General features: G+C 43.3%; 1 protein-coding gene across 1 annotated transcript in view; it reads right to left on the bottom strand.

The window, feature by feature from the left end:
* Window positions 1-23,553, bottom strand: part of ANTXR1 (ANTXR cell adhesion molecule 1) — a 235,364-nt gene that overhangs the window by 78,924 nt on the left and 132,887 nt on the right. The window contains exon 13 of the mRNA XM_037048197.1: window positions 7,771-7,866. Within this exon, the coding sequence (XP_036904092.1) occupies window positions 7,771-7,866 (96 nt within the window). The remainder of the gene's footprint in view (window positions 1-7,770; window positions 7,867-23,553) is intronic.

A 23,553-nucleotide genomic window follows, 5' to 3' on the forward strand; every position in this document is an offset into this window, starting at 1 on the left:
GTGTCCATGCGGGAATGGGTGGAGGCCGGGAAGGGTTCCAGAAAGCAGGATGGGGCTAGGCCACAGGGCTGCTTGTACTTGTCAGGTTTCTATTACACGAAATGTCAGTAACTCCCTTTGGTGATTACATTAGGCTGTGTTGTCTGGCCCTGCAACTCAAATGTTATGTGTGGAAAGCATTATCTGAGGGCTTTATTTTTATTTCAATTTATGGCATATCAACTTCTCGATTAATTTTTGTCCTTTGCAATTTGTCATTAACCACGATCAAGGGACTTATTTGTTGAACTATCCTTAAAATTCAGTAGTGAGTTAAGCATGATCTTTTATAAATTCTTTAAAAACTAACTGTTCATAAGAGACCCACAAGGCCATTACAAACAAAACAAAAGAGAATAGGGAGAAACTGTGAATTCACACACATTATCCTGTCCTAACAAACTGAATACAAACAGTTGTCATTATTTGAACAGAAACACAATGATTTTCTTAGTGTGGTTCAATTAGTCAGATTGCAGAGACTTGCAACTTTGTTGCAGGATCTTTTCTTTTCCTTTTATTTTATTTTTTAAAAATACATTTTACTGATTATGCTATTAAAGTTGTCTAATCTTTTTCTCCACTTTATGCCCTTTTCTCTTTTAATTGTGGTAAAAAACACATAACATAAAATGTATCATCTCAATCATTTTTAAGAACGTATTCCAGTAGTTGTATGTACTGAACTCACACTGTTATGCAACCGATCCCTGGAAACGTTTCATCTTGCAAAACATAGCAAGATCTTTATACTCAAGGTTCCTGTTAAACCACTGACCTCCTACAAAATGGGCACAGTTCTAGAATTTTATTTATGAAACTGATATAAATGTATTTTGTTACATAAACATTACATGTAACATATATGTAAGTTATAAAATATAATGGTAATATAAACACCCATGAAACTAATGTAATTCAGTTCCATTGGTTTGCGGGTTCCTACTGTATCCATTCCCTTCCCCCATGATAATTTAGTTTTTTAGTTTGGAAACATACAAATCACATACTAGGCACTGTACTTTGACTTAGGATTAGTTTCTGAGACTTGTTTCTCCTTCCCTGGAGGAGTTCATAGTACAGTGAAAGAAACATACTTATGAATAAATACTTGTGATAGTAAGAAAATTATCTTATAACTGTGCAAAAAAAGTACTAATGAAACCAAATGGGGTTGTGGGGCATTCTCTCCTGGTGGGGAAAAGTGTGTTGGAAACTGCTGAGATGGAGTGAGTGATCAGTGAACTGGACTTTGAAGACAGACAAACCGTTGACAGAGTAGACAAAGGAGAAGAAGATTTCAGCAAGAGGATACAACCTGGGCGAAGTGATGGTGGTGGATAAGTACATGGGATACTCAAGGGCCCCAAAGATGAGACTGTGCCTGGAGATGATCCTCCGCCCATTTAACTGCTCAACCAACTTTGAGTTTATTAAGAGGCACCTGTGTTATGCTTTGGAGAACTACAGCCCTGGCTGCGAACAGTTTTGGTCTACAGGGAACGACTGACAATAAACAATTGTAACAACAGCATAATCGGTGTGATGAAGGAAGCAGGCAAGGAGTACTGGGAAGAGAGGAGGGGGTGAGAGGTGAGGCCGCAGAAGTGGCTGTGGCCGGTTGGGATAGGTCGATATGTGATGTCAAGGAATTTAAGGTCTATTTTAGAGACATTGAACAGTCAAGAGAATTTGGGGCAGTGAAGTGAGCAGGACTATGATCGGAGATTACTTTAAAAAAATCTGTTTAGTGAAGGTGAGAAAGACTAGTTGAGCAGTTAGAATGGTATTACAATAGTTCAGTGGGAAATGCAGACTCCTAGTGTAAGACAATGACATTAATTCCTTCATCCCACAACTGTTTCTTAAGTAACTGTTGAGTGCCAGGTACTGTGCTTGTGCTAGGGTAGAGGTTGTAAATGGATGTCACAGATAAGACAGAGTGAGAGAGAAGTCACTGTAGACAACTTTGAAGTGAGACATGACAAGCAGGGACAGAAGGAAGCATCTGCAGTCACTCTGCGGTGTCTGGTTTGGGCAGCTGAGGGAATAGTGACACATCCATTGACGATGAGAAGTTGGGGGAATAATATGAACCATTGAGTTGGGAACATGTTGAGGGTGAAATGCCTGCATTTAAGATATCCACTGGATCCCTATACTATGGGTCTTTTCCTCTGGAGCCAAGACCAGCCATGGTGGACATGGCAAGTAGCCATCAGTGTATTCGTTGTGGTTGATGCCTTGGGAGTTGGTGATATATCCTGGAGACAACATGCAGAGAAGGCTGCAGACAATTGTGGAGAGCGAGAGATAGCAGAGGAAGAAGAGCCCATGATGGATACAGGAAATCCTGGACAGAGACATGGGGTGAAAGTCCACAGAAGCCAGTAGAGGCGGAGTAAAAGGGGAGAGGGGTTGGGTGTGCCTACAGTGGAAAGGGCTATCACAGAATGAGAAATGAGCAGAGACCACTGCCAGGGCATTCAGGCTTTCAAGAGATGGACTGGAGAAATCCTGGCATTGGGGCTCCAGGGGCAGTGGGCTGAAGTGAATGGGAGCAAGTGTGGAGTGCCTGCAAAGGAGTTTGCAGGTGAAAGGAAGGGAGAGAGAAGAGAGTGGCTGGAAGGAGAAATAAAGTATAAGCCTTTTTGAAAGGTTGGAGGCTGGCATACTTTTGTAGGCAGAGGAGAGGAAGATGGTGGAAAGGAAAGATACTGTAGGAATAGGTGAAGTGAGAGGGGACGTAAAGGAAAACATCGTGGAAAGAGAGGGGGAAGGGGGAACCGCTGCTGAGGAGAAGGGATGTTGGAAGAGGACACAAGGGTGTGCGTTACTTGAAGCTGAAGGGTTTGTCACAGGACAGCTTCTGCTTTTTCTCTGAGGTAGAAGAGTAGTTTGTCTACTGAGAGTAAAATGGCCAGAGGTGGGACAAGAATCTCCAGGAGAGGGGCAAGGTCTGGGGGAGATCCTGTGGGGACAGAATCTGAGGCTCCGTGAGGATGATTTGCTAAGCATGAAGAAGGTCTCGTAAGTGTGCGGTGGCTCCATCAGCGTGCTCAGGCCATTCCCTTCTGCAGTGATCAGCATCTTGGGAGCAGGAGAGAAGACTATACGCAAATTGCTGGACCTTGGTGTAGGGGTAGACAGGGCGAGTGAGGTGGGAGTTAGGAACTGAGGGTGTTCGCAAGAGTATCCAGTAGATTTAAAGACCGTGCAGGCATTTATTCTGTCCCCCAGATTTTGATTTGGTGGAGCCCGTCCCCATTGCTGATCAGAATCTACCAGTGTCTTCCTACCTGCTGAAATGTAGGCTGATGTGATGGCCTGTGTTGTGCACATAAAGGTGAGCAGCCTCATTAGGCTGCCCGCTCACGTCAGGGCACTGGCTCCCGTCTGGGACAACGGTGCACCTGGTGCACCAGCAGGGCTGCCTGAACTTTCTGCAACAGCTTAGTGCTATGACATCACTGATTCACTGTGGACTTTTTTCTCTCTATACATTCAAGCCATTCACACATTTACATTTCTAATACATTTCACCTCTCTATTCATGATCCTCTTCTCATTCAGGTTTTCTAGTTTTCCTCACTTTAAACTTAGACATTTCGTAATATGGGACCAAACTTACGAGTAGAAAGATGAAGTGGCCGTGAGGTGACTTAGAAGGCTCTGGCAAGGCCCCTTGTAGAGCTGAGGCAGGGCTTTATTTACTTACTTAGGTAAAATATTGATCCCCTAGAATTCCCTTTTTGAAAATGCAAATACGCCCAGAGGGCACAGTCCAATGCCTCTCTCCCTTTCAGTGTGGGTGCTTTTGTGCCCATGAAAAAATGCAGAAATCTCAGAAGCCAAAGGTTTACTTAAGGACACCAGGGGCTAAGGTGGGAATCACTGAAAGGTTTTGAACCAGGATCTGGCCATTCTCTCTCTCTCTCTCTCCCCATCAGTCATATGACAGATTGTGCTCTGTATTCGGACAGTAGCTTAACCCAGGTTCCATCTAGTTGGAAGAGCCCAGATGGGACTGGGTCCCTTAGGAATGGCAATGGGTAGCAGCAGCCACTCTCACCATCAGATTTCTTATTCCAGACAGGGACAGGAAGAAGCCAGAAGATGCTGATGCCCAGGGCAGGCCTGGCAGTAACCACTATGCCTGGTCTGGTCCTGCTGGCCATTACATTTAAAAATGGTCTTTATGATTAGTAAATAGGGACCTGGGTACCCACTCACCGTCCAGGGCTTTATGGAATAAGAACATCCCTCCGCCCAGCAATTAAGTGGTTAATGTTTGGCTCAGTTGGGACTGGGGTTGGGAGCCTTGCAACTGGGGTTGTGAAACATTTTGAAATACCACTCCTGGAGAGAACTTTGCAGATAGGAAAGGAAGGGGCACAGCAGAGACAAACATCATGGACCCCACATTTTGCAGGCCCTCTCTGCTGTCTGGCTAGTTCCCATCGCTGACAGGCAGCTTTGGTACCAGGTCATGGGGCATCTCTCACACCGGGAGCAGGGTGTGGAGAGTGACAGAGGAAGATGCGTACTCCCTCCAGAAAACACAGGACTTTATCCTGTCCCCTTTGGGGTATCGTAACTCATCAAGGGAGTGAGTAATAAGTTAGGGTTGTGGGTACAGTGAGCATCAGAAATCTGGCCACCTTTTAGAATGAGGGTGAGGACAGTTTTTATAGACATCGTAAACAAGAAAATTAACCTCCAGGGTCTTTTCCTGTAAAGAACTCCTTCAGGACTTATAAAATCAGACCACATGAAGACATTCTGGCTGCTTTCCAAAGCATCATGGACTTAACCAGATACATTCATTGAGAAATATTTTGAATATTGCAAAATAGTTTGGCCTTGGATGACATTAATTAAGAGACATTTCCCTGCAAATAAAAACCATCATGAACTATCACCTCATCACAAAGACAAGAGATAACAAATGCTGGCGAGGATGTGGAAGAAAGGGAACCCTTGTGTGCTGTTGATGGGAATGCCGATCACGCAGCCACTGCGGAAAACAGAATAGAGGTTCCTCGTAAAATTAAAAATAGAACTATCCCATGGCCCAGCAATTCCTCTTCTGGGTATTTATCCAAAGAAAGTAAAATCACTATCCTAAAGAGATATCCACACCTACATGTTCACCACAGCGTCAGCCAAGACATGAAAACCACCTAAGTGTTGGACAGATGAATGGCTAAAGAGAATATGATTTATATATGACTTTATATATAGTCATATATAATGCAATACCATTATACATTATATGGGTAAACAATGTGATACTACTTAGCCATAAAAGTGAAAGCAATCCTGCCATGGGTGACATAATGGATAGACCCTGAGGGCATTATGTTAAGTGAAGTAAGTCAGAGACAGAAACACATACAAATACTGTATGATCTTATATGTGGAATCTTAAAAAAAAAAGAATGAAGTCATAGAAACAGATCAGATTTGTGGTTGCCAGGGGCAGGGAGAGGGAAGGTGGGGAAATGGTAAAGATGATCAAACTATGGAAACTTCCAGTCATAAATAAGTTCTGGGGGTGTAATGTACAACATGGTGACTTTAGCTAATAACACTGTACTGTTTATTTGACAGCTGCCTAAGTAGATCTTAAATATTTTCATCATAAGGAAAAAATTTGTAACTGTGAGGTCATAGATGTTCACTAAACTTATTGTAGTGATCGTTTTGCAATATATATTGTACATCTTAACTTACACAATGTTATATGTCAATTATATCTCAATAAAACTGGAAAAAAGGAGATTTCCCACCAATATAAATTAAATGTTGCATAGCATAGTAATATATTCCTATTGTAGCAAATATTTTTCAATATGAATAATACACAGCATTTACTATGTATAAGGTGCTGTTTCTAAGTTGTATATATTTATACACTGATTTTATGTATACACACACACACACACACACACACACACACACACACTCTTCACCATCTATGAGGTCGGTGCTCTTATTGTCTTCCCTGTACAAATGAGGACACTGGGCACAGAAAGGTTAAGTAACTTGCCCAGGATCACACAGCTAGTTGAACAGTGAAGCCCTGCTTGGCTGTTTTACTGTTTATAGTTGTCCTTACCCCGAGGTAACTGTTTTTAAGACTCAAAGGGACTCGGTGAACAAGAGTGATGCCTGCTACCACTGAAGCCCATTGCCAGCATCACCAGCCTTGGCCACCCACTTCTTTGAGAGCTTACTGCAGGGTTTTTTCTCCCCAAAATTCCAGACTTGAAAACATGCCCATTTCTCCCTCCAGCTAAAATGGCTGTGAAGCCTCAAGCATTTAAAACAACATTTAACTCTTGGGGCTACTATGCCCCAAGAATCAGTTTAAAATCTTGGTGAAATCAGTCCAGCTTGGATTGCGCTAATGGACCCAAGACTTGCAACTGCCCTGGGTCCCTCCCTGCACACACACACGTTCTTGTCTGCCGCAGGTCAGCTCATTCCCTCAATGCCCAAAGTCTTCTATTGATGGAAAAGCCTCTTTCTTCCCAGAAGTTCCTGCCCCATGGATGCACCTTCTGGTTGAGTTGCTCATCTCTTTCATTTACTCCTTCTTTAAAATGTTACTCAAAGCCCCTTCCCCCTCCTTTTCCCATCTTGCACTCTGAGTTTATGGTCTCCATTCAGCTCAGTTCTACATACAGATGTGAGTCCCCTTGCACTGTGTGCTGAGTGCCGGGGTTTCAGAGATAACACAAGGCAAACTCTTGGCCAGAGAGGCTCACTACCAATTGCCCCCTCGCTGCTTCCCTCCACAGGACCCTCCCCCAGCAGAACTAAGACACAAGCAATGGAAGACGCATGGGCAAAGACAGGGCAGTGCTCACGTCCAGCTTGTTGTGGGCTTTACTGCTCATGCTCGGACATTGCATAAGGGCTGGGCACTTGCTAGAATGAGACATGTGGGAGCTACTGTTTTCTTCTTCATTTGGCTATTACTTTCTTTGGGCCGTTTTTAGTCTAGGGAATAGAAACTGATAAACAGGCACACATCATTGGGGCATGGCAGGTGATGGTGGTTTTTTCCAGGCCCTAAGCTATTCATGGAGACACTGCTCAGAGCTATGAGGTGGCTCCAGATGGCGGGGATGAGGAGGAGGCATGTTCTTATGGATCTTGTAGCCAATGTGCTTCCTGTAAATGTTAGCTGAAGGTAATGAAATAAAGGTAGGTGCCACTCTTCATTGTTAAAAATAAAGAGCCCTAAGGCATTCTTTCAGATGGGCTGACTAGTTGCTAAGACCAGGTGGCCTCTGGGGAGTATCAGCTGGAACAACTTAAGTGTGTGTGGTATGTACACACACATGTGCATGATGCATACACATGCATATATATTCATTACCTGTTCAATAAGAACCATCATTTACAGTCTTCGGTGCATCCTTCCTAAGCACTGGCACCAGAGCAGCCCCCTCAGCTGACCTACCTAAAGGCTGTGTCATTGGCAACCCCACTTCCTTAGCCCGCACCGACTCCTCGTGACTCCTGGCTTCACTGAGCACTGTTAGTGCATGTCAGTTTTGTGTGAAGTGTATAAACAATGAAAGACTATAAACAATTTTTCCTCAGGCTTTACACAGTTTTTTGTCACCCTATCCTACTCTTGGTCCCGTTAACTTTGTGTCACCCTTTGCTTTGAGTGGCCCAAGGCCTGACTAACAAGGAGGAGCTTTGGGCACTTACCACGGTGCAGCAGAGGGGCCAGAACCACCAGAGGAGAGCCAGGGCCAGGAGCAGGAAGAGGATCAGCAGGGCAATTGCCAGGATGGAGCCATCGGACTGTGGGGCCAAGAGAAAGAGTGGTTAGTCTCCGGGCAGGCCATGTGTGCAACCCATGTGGGCTCGGGGTGGGGCACGGCAACACCTGTGGTCTTCCCCTCCCCATCACCAATATGTAGATTTGAGGCCCACAGAAAAGCGCAATTGGTCAGGCAAATTGTTGAAACTCTACCCATCATTCTGAGCAACCCACTCTATATAGCCAGTTCTCATGAGAAGTAGATTCATTCTTTCAGCGAGGCCCCAATCTCTGAGCAACGTTCTGAAGGACCAACCCGAAAAGAGATGGAGCAGATGGCTGCCCACACACCTGGGCCCTGAGGTGGCCCACCTGCGTCCCTCTGAACCACCACCCTCTGCCCAATGACAGCCTTCCATACCCTGGATCGGCCACCGCCTGGGCTGGCCTCAGAACAATGTTGCTCAGGATTCAGCCTGCTCCCCAGAACCCATTCACTTAGCTTCTTGTAACCAATTCCTGAGGCTGTGAGTGGAAAGTCTAGAGCTGCTGATAGCAAGCAATCAAGAGAAGATGGATTGCAGGGAGTGGAGATGGAGCAGCTGCTGCTGAACCTGTGAGGGGAGGGTGTGGTGGCTGAGTCAGTGCTGCAGTCAGATCAAGGGGTTCTGTGAAGGCCAGGGGGTGAGAGAGGCACCCAAGGCAAATTACGTCCAGTTCCAAAGGTGCCTAGGCCAGCCCTGAAAATAGGCATGATTGCTGTGGCCTGCGACGGCTGTTAACTCGTAGCAAGCAGAGATCCTACTCGATGTTGGTATTCTAGGGTTGCTGATTCAAGAAGCAAATTTAAATCGCCTCTACCCCTTGCCCCCTCTTGGCTACTGGGAGTGGAAACAGGTATGACTTTCAGGAGAAGAGGTGGCAAGGGGCTTGCCGTAAGTATCAAGGCTGGCAATTTCACTTTTAGCCCAAGAAAATAATCATGTATGTTTGCACAGATAATAACAATAGGGGAAAACCTAAATGTTTAACAATTAAGGAATGGCTAAATAATGCATTCAATTGCTGCTACCATGCAGTCAATTGCCATGCAGACAGTATGCTTTCAAATAATATGTACATGATGTAAGAAAACATTCCTGATATAATTAGTGGGTTTATGTACATCTGTGTTGAGAATGGGAGAGAAAGAAAGACTGCGGGATATTACTAAAATATTAATAGTGGTTTTGCTGGTAATATGTTTATAACATTTTTCTTTTTTTTTAATCCATACGTCTTAATGAGGAAATAAACTGTAGAAGTGGCACTATAAGTCCGCACCTGGGGCTCCTCCCTTCGGTGTCAGAGCTCACCAGGCCCGGGAGTTCTCACCCAGGGTCTGTGGACTAATGGGGCACCCAAATGGGCTCCAAGGGACAGAAGGTTGTAACCCTCCTGAAATGACACCCGTGATTTTCGGTGCACGTGTCTTCAGGGGAGGCCATCCACAGCACCATCAGATTCCCAAAGCCGCCTCCCTATTCCCATTCACAGGGAGGCCGGGTGGCCTGAGCAGAGCAACTCGGCAGGTAAATGGCAGAGCTGGGACAGAACTCACTCCCGCTCTGATCACCCACCCCCACAGCAAAGGCAGCTGAGAGCTCTTTAAAGGCAGCTCTTACTCCCTGGAATGTCTTCCTTTGACCAAAAAGCCAGGGAACTAATAAAGACCCTGGCCCCCAATAAGCCAAGGCTTGAGAATGCGATTGCCCCCGAGGGAGCCGCAATCTTACAAGTGCAGGTGCAGGGCCCAACAGTAGGTGGGGAGAGAGTACAGAGTCAGCAGATGAACTTGGCCATGGTAGAGAGGATGCTCCTGGACCCACAACATCTGTGCATGAGCTATAGCAGAGAGCAATGCTCTCAGTGATGATACAAAGAAATCAGGCGTGTTTTCCAAACTTGTTAGTCAAGGACAACCCTCTTGATATGTCAGTCTCTACATTCCACACCTGTGCAATGAAGATGCTAAACCTCACCTGCCTCAATGCACTGATGTGAGGATAAAATGAGTCATAAGATGGAAGCAGACATGGCTAGGCAATTGGGATGAAAACTATCATGTCTAAACATCGAACTCATTCTCCCTCTATTTCCCTATGACTTCTGTGGGGAAGTTGGGTATTTCATGGCGGGTATTTCAGATCATAAATCTGTTTGCACTTGGAATAAATGGTTACAGAGAGGCTTATAAAACAGTGGTCTTTTAGTATTGTGTAATAATTAAGTGAAGAGTACAGACTACATTTATTCACATTATATATAATCTCTTCCCTCCTGATTTCACATTTCGCTTTATTTTTTAAGAAGGTTTTATTTATTTTTTAGAGAGGGGAAAGGGAGAGAGAAAGAGGGAGAGAGAAACATCAATGTGTGGTTGCCTCTTGCTCGCCCCCTATTGGGGACCTGGCCCGAAACCCAGGCATGTGCCCTGATTGGGAATAGAACCCGTGACCCTTTGGTTCACAGGCCAGCACTCAATCCACCGAGCCACAACAGCCAGAGTTGATATTATATTTCACTTTAGACAGGGAAGCATAAAGGCTGATGTACTGTGGGGAAATATTTAAATTTCCTTCTGGAAGAGGGAGGTTTCCTGTGAAGTGGGGAGGACCTGAAGGACCTGGCCCACAAAGGTAGAGAGGAGGTTCTGTGCTGGGAGAAGATATCTTGGTTTTGGACAAAGATACCTTTGGTCTTTCTCTACCCAGGCTTGGTCTGCCTCTTATGAGCCACAGTTCTCTTTGGCCATATTGGAGGAGGATATATGGGACTCAGGAAGGAACAGGTGCAGCAAGGGGCACTGGGGAAATGGAAGTGCCCAGGGGAAGGAGCTTCTGGTAGAACTTTCTTCTGCTCTAGAGACAGCTTGTTCTCCCCCAAGAAAGCACCCCCAATGCACTGCCTGGTATTCAAGACCTTCCAGCCACCATTATACACGCAGTGCAGAAAAGCACCATCAAACAAAGGGCACAAATTGTTAGTAAACTTAGACTTGATGCTAACATTTTACTAGGAGGTAACGTGCACACACAACCCTCAGAGGTTTGTTCATATATTCATTCAGCAAACGTTTACTGAGGACCTGCTCTGTGCCCACTAAGCAGAACTCTGGGGTTCAGGGTTGATTAGAAAGAACCAAGGTGCTCACAGTTTGTTGGTGGAGATGTATGAACAACCACAGGCAAGGGGCTGTGTCATGCAACACCTCTTATGTAGCAGGCAGTGGACAAAATAGACTGCTTCCATGCTTAAAGAGCTTATGTTCTGGTGGGATCGTAATAATGATAATGATAATAATAATAATAGCTGTTATTAGCCCAGTTAATATTTATTGAGCTCTTACCATGCGTCAGAGACTGTTCTTTTTATATACTAACATACTTTCTATCTATTAGTTCATATCTCATTAACAACCTTATGAATTTAATGATACTATTTTTTCAATCTTAAGGTAAAAATAGTGAGGCAAGGACGGGTGAAGAAACTTGCCCAAGGCCACAGGGAGCAACCAGAATTGAAAGTGGAACAGTTTGGTTCCACAGCCTGTTTAACCAGCAGCCTAGTGCACTTATCAAGTAAGTGCTAAGAACCAAGTGCCTGGGAACTAGGACTTCATAGTGGAAGTGACACACGGGAGCTCTACTGCAGGGCCAGAGACGGGGTGGCATTCCTGCACAGCAAGGCAAACAGAAAGTGCATGGCACAGGGGTGAGAGTGGGTGAGCTCCCCACTGCGAGAGGCCGCACAAGCCCAGCTGGGCAGCTTGGCCTCTATCCTGAGTCCAGGGGCATCCCTGATGGATGTAACTCAGGACACTGTAAAGGGACTTGGTTCTTTGGAAGCAGCTGTCGAACATGGACCAGAGGAGGGAGAGATTGGAGGTCAACGGCCCAGGTGAAGGGCTGCTGCAATTCTGCCCGGTTTTTTTAGGATGACATCTCACAGGGTCACTCCTCCCAGAACTCTTGCATTTTTGTGGATGTGGTCAGTACTGATTTTACTAACACTGGCTGACTGCTATTGCATACTGTGCACATTCCTGGGACTACGAAAAGTGCTCTCCATGCTTTATCTCATTTAATTAAATGAGTCTTGTTAAAGCAGACTTGTAGGGACTGTTGCCCCTTTTTACAGGAGGAATAGCTTAAGTGGGGACCTGCAGGGACTTGATTTCAGGGACACAACTCGAGAACAGAAGCTGACTTGCCCAGCAAATTTTCAGTCTGACACCCACAGGGCTGGCAGGCCCTGCCTGCAACTGACCACAAACCTTCGAAAAAGATTTCTGAAGGGAAAAGAAGCTGAACATAAATAGCCAAAGGTTGATTCCTACCACTGTTGTTTTCCCAACGTTAAATTCTTATTTTATTTAAAAAAGAAAAAGAAAAATTAAAAAAAATCAACATGGTCCTTTAATTAAAAAAATTTTTTTCTTGGCAAGAGATGGGGGACTCTGGGGTGTGCTGCTGGAGCTGAAAGGAAGGGCGTGGTGAAGCCAGCAGCCTAAGGTGGTGCTTCTTCCAGTTGCGGGTGGGGATCACCTGCTTTCTTCAATGAAGGGTTTTAGGTCCCCACCACCAAATGCTGCAGTATAATGTGCTCTCACAGAGCAGACGTGGAACATTCAACACGAGGGCAGGACTCCCTCAGCTCTGCTCCATCCAAGGCATTTGCTGTTAGGATGACCTTCCATCAAGGCTATCCGTCTGGCTTCAAAGGCCAGTGTCTGCATCATCATGGCTTTCTTCAATGCCTCTGTTCTCAGCTCACCAAATGAGAGCATGTCTTTTAAGACAAGGAGGCATTGTGTTCAAGGATCTGGATTTGGAAACTTGGGTAATGAAAGCATGCCTTACTTGGTAGGTTTCTAGGTAATTCTGAATACCTGACACATGGCTCGTGGCAGGGGTGGGGGAGGGACCTTGCCTGGGCCTGCCTGCGGTGGGACAGGACAGAGGCAGGCCTCTGGACAGTGGAGCACCAAGCACGGCTGCTGCCTTGGGTTTGGTTTGTGGGTTGCTGTGGTCAAGGGAGCCTTACAGAATGGAGAGGAATTCGTGGGAGACTCCAGGAAGCGTGACTTAAAGAAACATTGTGAAATGCTCCATCTCAAGTCTGGAGTGAGAGTCTCCCTGATGCCAGGCAGGGGGCCATTATGGAGCCATGGAAATGTCTGCAGTTCGGCCTGCACGACTGTCTCAGCAAAGGAGGGCGCGATCTCCCCTACTCCTGCCTGTCCTTCCATGTTGAGAGCACCCCATGTGTACAACCCAGGACTTCCTCTTCCCCTTTACTCTCCAGTAAAGAAGGATGGAGTCAGCCAAACATGCTGGGATCTGCTCTCCCCTTCTCCCCAGGAGCAGGCTGCCCGCAGGGAGCAGGGCGCTCCTCTTCCCTTTCATGCAGGCTGATTATTTTCAGGGGTATATGATGCTTATACAATTTGGGGACAACCTCTTTAAGAAAAAAAACCCAGAAAAACACAAATGCAAAATAATAAGGGCTCCTCCCAGGGCCTTAGGAGAATCTAGAAGGGTCCTTTTCTAGTGGGGATCCCTGAAGCTTAAGCTTCATCAGCTTCCTGGCAACTCTGCCCCTGGTTGTAAGTTTTCCCTAGACAGGCCCCATGCCCACCACCAGGCTGGTAAACCTATTTAACTCTGAGCTTTGGTTTCCACCCCACTAGCTGCTGCGCACTCAGCCATAGTCTCCAGCCCACAATAAAAAAGTCAACATTGAGGCTTTCATCTACCATTTTGGGGATCTCATTTCTGTTTGCCACATGCTTTATTGCCCCCTACTACAGTGAGCCCCAATATCTCCTATTTGAACGTAACCTGGGATGGGGCCTGGTAATTGTAACAACTGCCTTTTGACAACAGGAACATACACAAATTACTAACAGAGGTGTTACAGCAGTCCTCACTGCTGGGTGGTGGGTTTGCTGTGGTTCCACGCTCGGTTTGGTAGACTGAGTATTAACACGGAATGCCTGAAGATACTCCGATTCTTTCGTGTGATTGAACTATCTTAAACGTTTAACGTGAAAGAATGAATTAGCAGGTTTATTCTGCCACATTGAAGGAATATTAGCCAGACTGCCACAAACATGACAGGAAATTAGCTGATGATCCACTAGAGCCTCCAAAAGTTGGGCAATGCTGTTTTCCGGATTTGGTTTGTGAGTGGTGGTGGTGCAGGGCTCGGAGGACGACACCAGGCCAGTTTGCCACGGGCGTGAGCTTCCGCAGGGGTCCCTCTACCTCCCTCCCGTGCCTATCCCTCTCTTTCTGGTGTTGAATGAGGTTGTGTTTGAAGCACCATTGGAAAGACCTCAAGTGAAAGGGAGTCTCTGGCCAGAGACAGCTCCTGTCTATGACCTTGTGATGTCATAGAAACCTGCTTGGTTTAGGTACCAAAGAAGCCATCCTGGGGAGAGGGAATTATGCAGAGATAAAGTGACTTTGTCTCAGACTGCATAGAGAGGTAAAGTCCTTTGTCCTGCTCTGCTGGGAGACCCTGTGAGCAGTCGATGGGAGAGTGTAGCCCACCCCCCACCCTCAGATGGACTCTGGAGGGCTCCGCCCTGCCTCCCTTTGCTCCAGGCTGCCTCCCTCCCTCCCAGGGCAGAGGCTGGCACTTGGGAGGCATCGCATTCCAGTGCTCTGAAGTGGAATTTAGCACCATCCTCAGCAGCTGGTCTGAGCTCTGCTTCCTGCCCAGACAAAACTGGCAGAGCATGGGCAAGTTTTATTTTGAAAGATGAAATTTAAGTCACTTTATTGCTGCTGAGAAGTTCTGGATGGGCAAGACCAGAGACCAAAATTCTCTCTTTCTCCCAGAGCTCATATATTCTGACTGTTATTTCTGGAAGTAGCCTTGGTGATTCTAACTCCTCTGCCCACCCCACCCTGTATTTTATTGGAATTCTATTCCCCTGGCATCTGTGATAGTCCTCTCCTGAGCCTCCTTCCTCCCATCTCTGATTATTCCTGTCCACCTTCCTCACGTGCAGTCCTTAAGATGTTGACATGCGCCATGGATCCTTTTTCTTTTTTAATAAAATATAATACATAATATTATATAATAAAAAGCATGATAGATACTTTTATTAAAAGTATAAAAAGTAATAATATACTTTTTATTTTGCCTGAAGTGTTTACCTATTTTTCCCCCACTTAAAAAAATTATGGTAGAAATATACACACATGCACACATAAAACTTGCCATTTTAGTAATTAGCACCTAAGTAGCATTTAGTAATTTACATTGTTTACGAGTCATGGACACACTCTTGGTGCATCTTATCTTTTCCTTCTAAAACTTTCTGTAGGCTTTCATTTTCTCTCATAGTTTGAACTCTCATTTAGATATTGATGACTTAAATCTTTATCTCTAGCCTAGATCTCTCCTCAGGCTTCAGGGGCAGAGTCAGGGTCACTCAGCTGTCTGGGAAGTCCTACGGATACCTCAAACTCAAGAGTTCAAACTGAGCTCATCGTTTTCCCCACCAAACCTGCTGGTTCTCCTTCCATCATTCAATGGTCCTACTTAGCAACCCGGGTTGGAAACCTGGGAGTCAATCTCAGTTTTCTCTCACTCCCTCTCCCCTCCCTGATGCCATACCCGCCACCAGGACATCTGCTTTGAACTCCTATGTACACCATGAATCTGTCCCTGTCTGCTCCATCTCCGACCCCATTGATTAGGTTTAGAGTCCTATGATTTCTTTCCCGAATAGTTGCAATGATCTCTTCACTGTTCTCTCCACCTCCATTCTTGCTACCCTGACTCCCATCCTCTGTAAATCTGGAGTCATCATCTGAAATGTTAGTTTGACAGCTCTGCCTACCCATGAACTCGTTAACAGCTCTTGTTGTCTGTAGGAGTTCTTCACATTTGAAAATTTAATGAGTGGGATATGCCTCTTCCTCAGGAAGTACACATTAACTTTACACACAAGCTCACAAACTTTGATAACAGTTTTGTGGGGGCTCATCAAATCCCCAGAATGCACTTATAGAACCCTAGGTACAAAAGGCCTTATGCCACACAACATCCTTCACAACCAGCCTCTCATTTTTCTCCAAACTTCTCTCCCAGCACCTCCTTCCTTATACTTCGTACTTTCACAAAACTCAACTGCACGTAGTTCCCAGCACATACCTTGCTGTTCTTGTATCCTCCCTGAAACACCCTTTCTTCCATTCGCTACTTGGTTAACTGTTTCTCATCTTCTAAGTCTTAGATTAGGCACCTCCTGATTCATTCATATCTTATGCATTTATTGAAAACCTACTATGGGCAAGGTCCCCTACAAGCACTGGTGCTAAAGATGGACAAGGCCTCTACAGTCACAGACCTTGTGGTTGCGCATGCAACACAGACAAGTAAATACTACCACTGAACTCTGCGTCTGTGCTCCCATTTTATATCGTGTCTCTATCTTAGCCTCTACTTGTATTATAGAAATTCTGTTATTATGTGTCTGTCCATCTCACTGAACTATAAGCCCCTAGAGGACATAGATCTGACTTTACTCATCTCTATAACTTTGAGATGTAGCAGGGGTGTCCGACCTTTTGGCATCTTTGGGCATACTGGAAGAAGAAAAGTTGTCTTGGGCCACACATTAAATACATTGTAACATGTAATCACAAAAAAATCTCACAACATTTTAAGTATATTTACAATCTTGTGTTGGGCCACATCCATAGCCATCCTGGGCCGCATGTGGCCTGCAGCAATCTGTGGGTTGGACACCCCTGTAGTAAAGTGTTTCCAATCTAGAAAGACTTAATGCTCACTCAACATACTTATTAAATTGAGGGAAGTGAGAACTTAGCCGGTGAATACCTTCTGCAGCCAGTGAAAGGCAGAAGCACTGCTGAAGCCAGTGTCGCCCCAGGCTGCTCATTGCCCCCTCCGTGGCTCTATCAGTAGAAAAAGCTCACTGCCCTCACCATAAAGAGCTTGGGCTTTGAAGTCAGGAAAAGAGCTAAATCTTAATTTTTCCACTTACTAATATGTGGACTTCGGATAAGTTACCCAACCTCTCTTAACCTTCCTTTTCTCTACATGTATGAAATTGAGATATTTCTACTTCCAGGATTGATTTGATATTTATATGAGATAAAGTATGTGTGGAGATCCTGGCACATGCCATCCTTCAATAAATGTGACTTCCCTGTTTATTTTCCCTTTGCTTACCTTGCCCAGGCCATGTTCTTGGCAATGTGCCAAGGCTTGGCCTCGCCAGGTGAATTTGATTTTTGTGAACACCATGCTAACTCTGATTGGAGCTATGGTGTTGATGGTGGTCCCAGGTTACATATTTGGGAAGTCTCAGACCCTCAGAGTGCCATCCCAGTGTCAAGGAAAGGGAAAACCAAGTGGGTTTTCCAATGGTAAATGTAATATCCCCTGTTAAAGTTGATCAAACATCAATGAAAGTGAAACTTAACCGAATGTTATGGTTCATTCTTGCTACCAGACAGGTAATCTGGGTGAGAAATGGGGATAAAATTGATAGATACTGGATTTCTTAACCCATAAAGTAGGCTATACAGAAAAAGTATTAGGTGAGCGTTACCTGTGCCCTTGTGGAACTCGTTTTGAAAAGCAAGGCTAAAGTAATGAGGCTGCCCATGCAGTGCCCATGACAGAACTCCCGCATCCAAACGAATCCAATTCCAAGCCAGCAGCTTCGGCTGCTGGGGACTCTACAGTGATGGAGCGTACATCCACACCACCGTGGAGTCACTCAAAGCATCCTGCAAAACCTCCCTCTGGACTGTCTTTGAAATCAGTTTATAGACTATAAAGAGAAAATCTTGTACCTTCTTATCCACGCTTTTGTTTTCCACCAAGTAGTTTCCCAGATTGATAACCCATCACTTATCATACCTGCAACTTTTGGGGTTGTTTTGAAATCAGATATTGAGGATGTTTTCCCATTGCCCTAATGAGAATATCCAAATACTGTGCCTTCAACGTTATCGCAATGTCAGAGCAGGAGTTCAGAAGATAGTTGGAACAGTAGCAGTGTTGCTGGAGAAAGGATAGAACCTTCCAAGGTAAATATTTTGAAGGAGTATCAATTGTTTGGATATAAATTCTAGTTTGCTATAAGTCTTATTATTTTTTGCTTTACATAAATAATACTAGAAGGACTTAGATACACCACCAATCGTACGTGATTAAGGGGAAGATTTGATGCCACATTCCTACAAATGCAAGCTTTGAGGTTCCCTATAGCAAGGTTTTCTAGCATCATGTTTTAAAAAGATTTTATTTATTTATTTTTAGAGAGAGGGGATGGGAGGGAGAAAGAGAGGGGAAGAAACATCAATGTGAGTAACATCAATGTGAGAGAGAAACATCCATGAGTTGCCTCTCATAGGCACTCCAACTGGGGGCCAAGCCTGCAACCCAGGCATGGACCCTGACCAAGAACTGAACCAGCGACCTTCAGTTTTCCAAGCCATTGCCCAACCACCAGAGCCACACCAGTCAGGGCTCCAGCATCATCTTGGTCCTGTTGTTACCCTGACCTGTTAGAGACATTTCATGGCACTCCTAATGGTGAGAGAGGTAAGAAGTAAATCTTGGATTCGTTCAGTACTTTCTTTTCTTGCTATAAAATGCATAAAGCTTATTAATTGAAACCAGTTTTTATTAGAGAATAATGAAGAATAGATGTACTTCATTAGAGTCAGAACGCCTTAGTTCCTATGAGTGGGCTGTTGAAGCAGAATTTTTTTTTAAAGTTACTTAGTAATGTCAAATACTGTGACACTAGAAGAGAAGGGCTAATGTCTTGTTTTCATTTTTTGTTAAATTAGATACATGGATTTGTCTACTTGCCTTTCATGTAGTTATTTGTTTAATGTATATGCTCAATTGGTCTCCTTGGTCATCCTTCACCTGTTAGTCAGCATCATTACTACCTATTATCAGTAAGTAAGCATACGTCCTGCACACTGTTGGCTACTGCTTTAGATTATAAACTCAGGATGGTGGAAGTCATGCCTATGATGTGGGTGCTACAGAAATGGATGCTACCAGAGATTACCATGATAATAGATTCCTTAAAACGGCATCTCTAAACTGCATAATGGGGCATCAGGAAACCAACAAATCATTTTCTATTGTGTTTCCAACACATGTTTAGCAGTAGGAGACACAGAAAGATGAAAAAGTCATCCACCAGTCCTGGAAGATGTTACCGCAGTCCAGTGAGAAAGTCAGGACTGACTCACAGGGCTCGTGTAGGAGCAGCACAGGTTCTCTGTAGTTAAACTGTCAATGATGCTACAAGCCACAGTGCTTGAGCTCAGAGCACAGGGAGTTCAGGAGGCTTGCCAAGGTCAGTGAGGCATCCTGGGACAGATCCAGGCAGCACTTGGCAGGCCCTGCAGCCACGGTGAAATCTGGGTAGGTGGAGAGATCAGAGGGCATTCCAGAAGGAGAGTGAAATGTGATCAAAGGCACTGAGGTAGGGATGAACATAATTCTATTTGGAGTGAGGAAATACGAAATAAAAATGTTTGATTATCAGCAAACATTTTCATCTATTAGAGCTCGGTACATTCACAAATTTTAAGTCCAGCTGGTCAGGGTCAACTGAGGCTACCAGGCTGGACTCTATCACGCAACATTTGTTAGATATTTATTTTGGCTGAATTTGCACCTTTTGCATACAATCGCAAGCTTTATAGATACCTTTGCTAAGACCGTCAATCTCAGCCATGCAGGGAAAATAAAATTGTCTTAGCTGCACCTTTCAGACTTCTTGGCCTACAAAGGAAGCATTTTTCCTGATGCTGGGCTGTGTGTAAAAGCAACCCAGAAATATTTTAGTTGTCACTTCTGCAAGTGCTTTCTATTTTTTTTTTAAATGAACAAAACATGAAGCCCACTGTTTTGGGCACTGACTAAACCAACATCTGTTTTAGCAATCAGGGCAATAGGGAAAGAATGCTAGTTACGCATTGCTGAATCTTCTTTTGAGAAGATATAAATTAAATTACTGACCTTTGAATTTCCTTGGTGTGGTAATGAATAGATGAGAAGCTGGTTGTTTTGCAAAAGGAGAAATGTTTATATACCTTTGTGTGACTGTGTCATTCTCTGCGGAGGGAAGAGTTTGCCTTCTTTTTGGGAATGCAAACAATACAAATTCTATCAGTGCCAAAATAACATCCTGATTACAAGAAACATGTAAGGACCCTGGGGCAGATTGTGATTTGGTGCAATGTGACTATAAAATCCTAACCAAGACAATGTGATCTGGGGCAGGCTGTTGTCACCTCCAAGTCTGTGATAGCTTAGCCCACTGATTTTGCCAATTTTTGACCATTTAAAGAGCTGGCAATTATTTTAGAGTTGGCAGAAAGAGATCCTCTCAGGCCCTCTGCTTTATGGTCCTGTTTCCTGAACTGTTCATTTCTCCTTGTCTCTCTCTTTCTCTCTCTCTGTCTCTCCCTACACATACATTCTTTTGGAGCCTCTTTAAGTCGTGCAAATTGTGCGCTTCTTCCTACAATTGTCCTTCTGCCAACTGAATTTGCTAATCTAGAATGCTCAGTCCAAAAGATTAAATTGTCTGAAACAGCCCCAATAACCCAGGAGCAGGCATCAGCAGACACACTGGTCATTCACTAAAGGTTTTGTACTGAAGGAATATACACCCTTTTAAGTTCTCATTCTGAAACAAGAATTCTTATTTTAAATACAAATTATATAAGTCTGATTGTCTAATATCTGGGAGTCCAGAAGCTTAAACTGTCAAATTAGAAAGTGGGGGGGGGGGCAATCTCGAATGGAAGACATGTATGTATAAGACCAAGAAGTGAGATATGGCCAGGAAAAGCAGAACCATAAAACTTAAATAACACAGTGATCAGATCAGGTGACCATTCTGGAAACAGCCTCAGAAACCAAGGGTTTCATAGTAATTTGGCAAATTTTAGTTCATGATAACAATGCCAGAAAGTAAAATGTAAACATTGTACAATATTTTATAGCATCCATTTTGTGTGAAAAGGTTTCCATAGGAAGAAAGACCTAGGAAGAGGTGAGTAATGAGCTCAGTTTGCAGATGCTTTCTTGGTTCCTTGGGTTAGTAATCTCACTACAGCTGCCTGAACCTGTGATAACAATGAATTGGTCCCTCCTGCCATCCAGAACTGACCAGTGATAACACAGTCCTTTAGATACATAATTTCTCTTTCTCAGCATTCCTCCCCACAACTAATAGTTTTCTGTATCTATCTTGTTTGTGTTCTTTTTTTAGATTTATTTATTTTTAGAGAGTGGGAAGAATGGGAGAAAGAAAGGGAGAGAAACATCAATGTGTGGTTGCCTCTAGTATGCCCCCAAATGGGGAGCTGGCCCAAACCCAGGCATGTGCCCTGACTGGGAATCGAACTGGCAACCTTTGGTTCAAAGGCCAGCACTCAGTCCATTGAGTCACACCAGCCAGGGCTGTTCTATTCCTACTTTATTATTTTTGTCTTATTTTTTGGAGGGATTTGGATTTACTCTGTAGTTCTTCTCTATCACCTTGAGTTCTATGCTTGGCTAATGGACTTAAAACTTTTCTTTTTTCAAATATAAACACTTAAGGCTATAAATTTCTCTCTCAGAACCACTTTAGCTTCATTGCACAAGTTTTATGTGGCATCTTTCTAAATAACTAGTTTTCAGTATTTCTCCAATTTCCATTATGTTACTTTGACTTAGAAAAAGATTTAGATGTGTGTCTGAAATTTCAAAACACATGAGATTTACAAAATTGATTTGCTATTATTTTTTAATGGACTTTTTTGGTCACAGAATATGGTCCATATGGTATTAATTTTTTGAAATCTGTTGAGACTTTACTTAAGGTCCAGCAGATGGCTTTTTATAAATGTTCAAAGTGTGCTTGAAAAAGAATAGGTATTCTCTCTAAATGAAGGTTTCCTACTATGGTAAGACCAGCTGTAAGGTGAGTGGTGATCAGCTCTTGCCCTCAACCTACCCCCCACTCTCCAAAGAAGATAGTCCAGAGTTCTTATTTTCTACTGTGGTTAGGGGTGGGACATAGAGAAGAAGTGATTGATAAGTGATGTTCAGCATGCATTTCATTATTTTTACTTTTGATACAGTACAGAGCAATGGGAAAGGTCTTACTGAATTTAAGATGCATTGATTGTAGGATGCCTCATTTTTTATCAGCCGTTATGAAAAACACTGCCAATTAAATTATGGTACATTATTGATTGTCTGAAACATCCCAATTTCAGAGATGTTAAAATGTGAAAAAGTGTGTGCCTTAGAATTTGTGAAATAATGTTTTTTCATTAACCTTATAATTGCATAACCCCCATTTCAGTCAATCAAAAATTGTTCGACCCTACCTAGAACATTTTGCTATAGCCTTATTGTGTGGCCACTAGGCCATATGTAATTACATTAATCAAATCATTTATATTTTATTAATTCTTTTGGCTACTTGATCTGTTAATTACTGAGAAACCTGAAACTAAATCTCCTCCAGTGATGGTAGATTCATCAATTTCTCCTTACAGTTTTGTCAATTTTGCTTCCTATATGCTGAGGATATATCATTAAGTGCAGACTAAAATTACCCCATCTAGGTTAACTGTTCCTTTTAACATTATGTAGTGAACCTCTTTATACCAATAATGGTTTTGTTTTGTCATAAAGTATATTTCATCTAATGATAGTATAGCTATACTAGTTTTATTTTTGTATTTGCCTGATACAATTTTTATCATATTTTTATATTTAACCTTTCTATGTCCTTATATTTCTAAGTGTATGTTTTATTGTAAATAACATATAGTATTGTTTTTTTTAAAAAACACAATGTGTTAATCTGTGTTTTTTGACAACTGCATTTAGTCTAATGCATTTATCTTGGTTATGGATCACTTGGATTTAATTTTTATTTCTAAAAATAAATATTACCATTTTTCTATGCGCTTATCACAGAGTTTTCTAAGGCATAGATTCAGAAAAATCAATTTTTTCTCATTTACTCTCAAAACAAGGAAATTTTAAACTTAGGGCAAACATTCTTCAAATCCTTCCAAACATATTTGAAAAGATATTTTTATGCATACAAGGGTTATCAAAATAGAGATGTTGGCAAGCTATTTATATTTCACTTCATAAATAACATTTGAGAGCTGAGTTTTGCATTTTGATATTCCTGTGGTCTTCTGCTCTTTCTAATGATAGTACAGGAAACCACAGGTCATCTTATTAAAATAACAATAATAAAAAACACTAGGATATTGTAAAAAGACCTTGAATTTGTATGGCTCTACTGAAACTAGCTAATAAATAGGTGAGAATGATTTGTGACTAGTATAACAATTATTTGTAAGTGGAAGGGTGTGTTTTGAGATCACTTGACAACAAGCTATTCTCCAGAGGAACTTTAAGCACCCTGTGGCCTGAAATATCATCTCATTTGTATTAGGTGGAGGTTGGCCAATCTGCATCTCACTAAGAGAAGTCATCTCCAGTGTCACCAACAAAAGATTCTCATATTTATTTTCAAAATATCAAAACCAGATTCATTTGTTATACTCTATAGGACTGATCATGTTTACCTTACTCCTTCACTAGCATACTTTTGGTTCTAGGATTACAGCCTTTCAGCACTG

The sequence above is a fragment of the Sturnira hondurensis genome, unplaced genomic scaffold (assembly GCF_014824575.4).
Source record: "Sturnira hondurensis isolate 20B ecotype Veracruz unplaced genomic scaffold, ASM1482457v3 Scaffold0006413, whole genome shotgun sequence".
NCBI lineage: Eukaryota > Metazoa > Chordata > Mammalia > Chiroptera > Phyllostomidae > Sturnira > Sturnira hondurensis.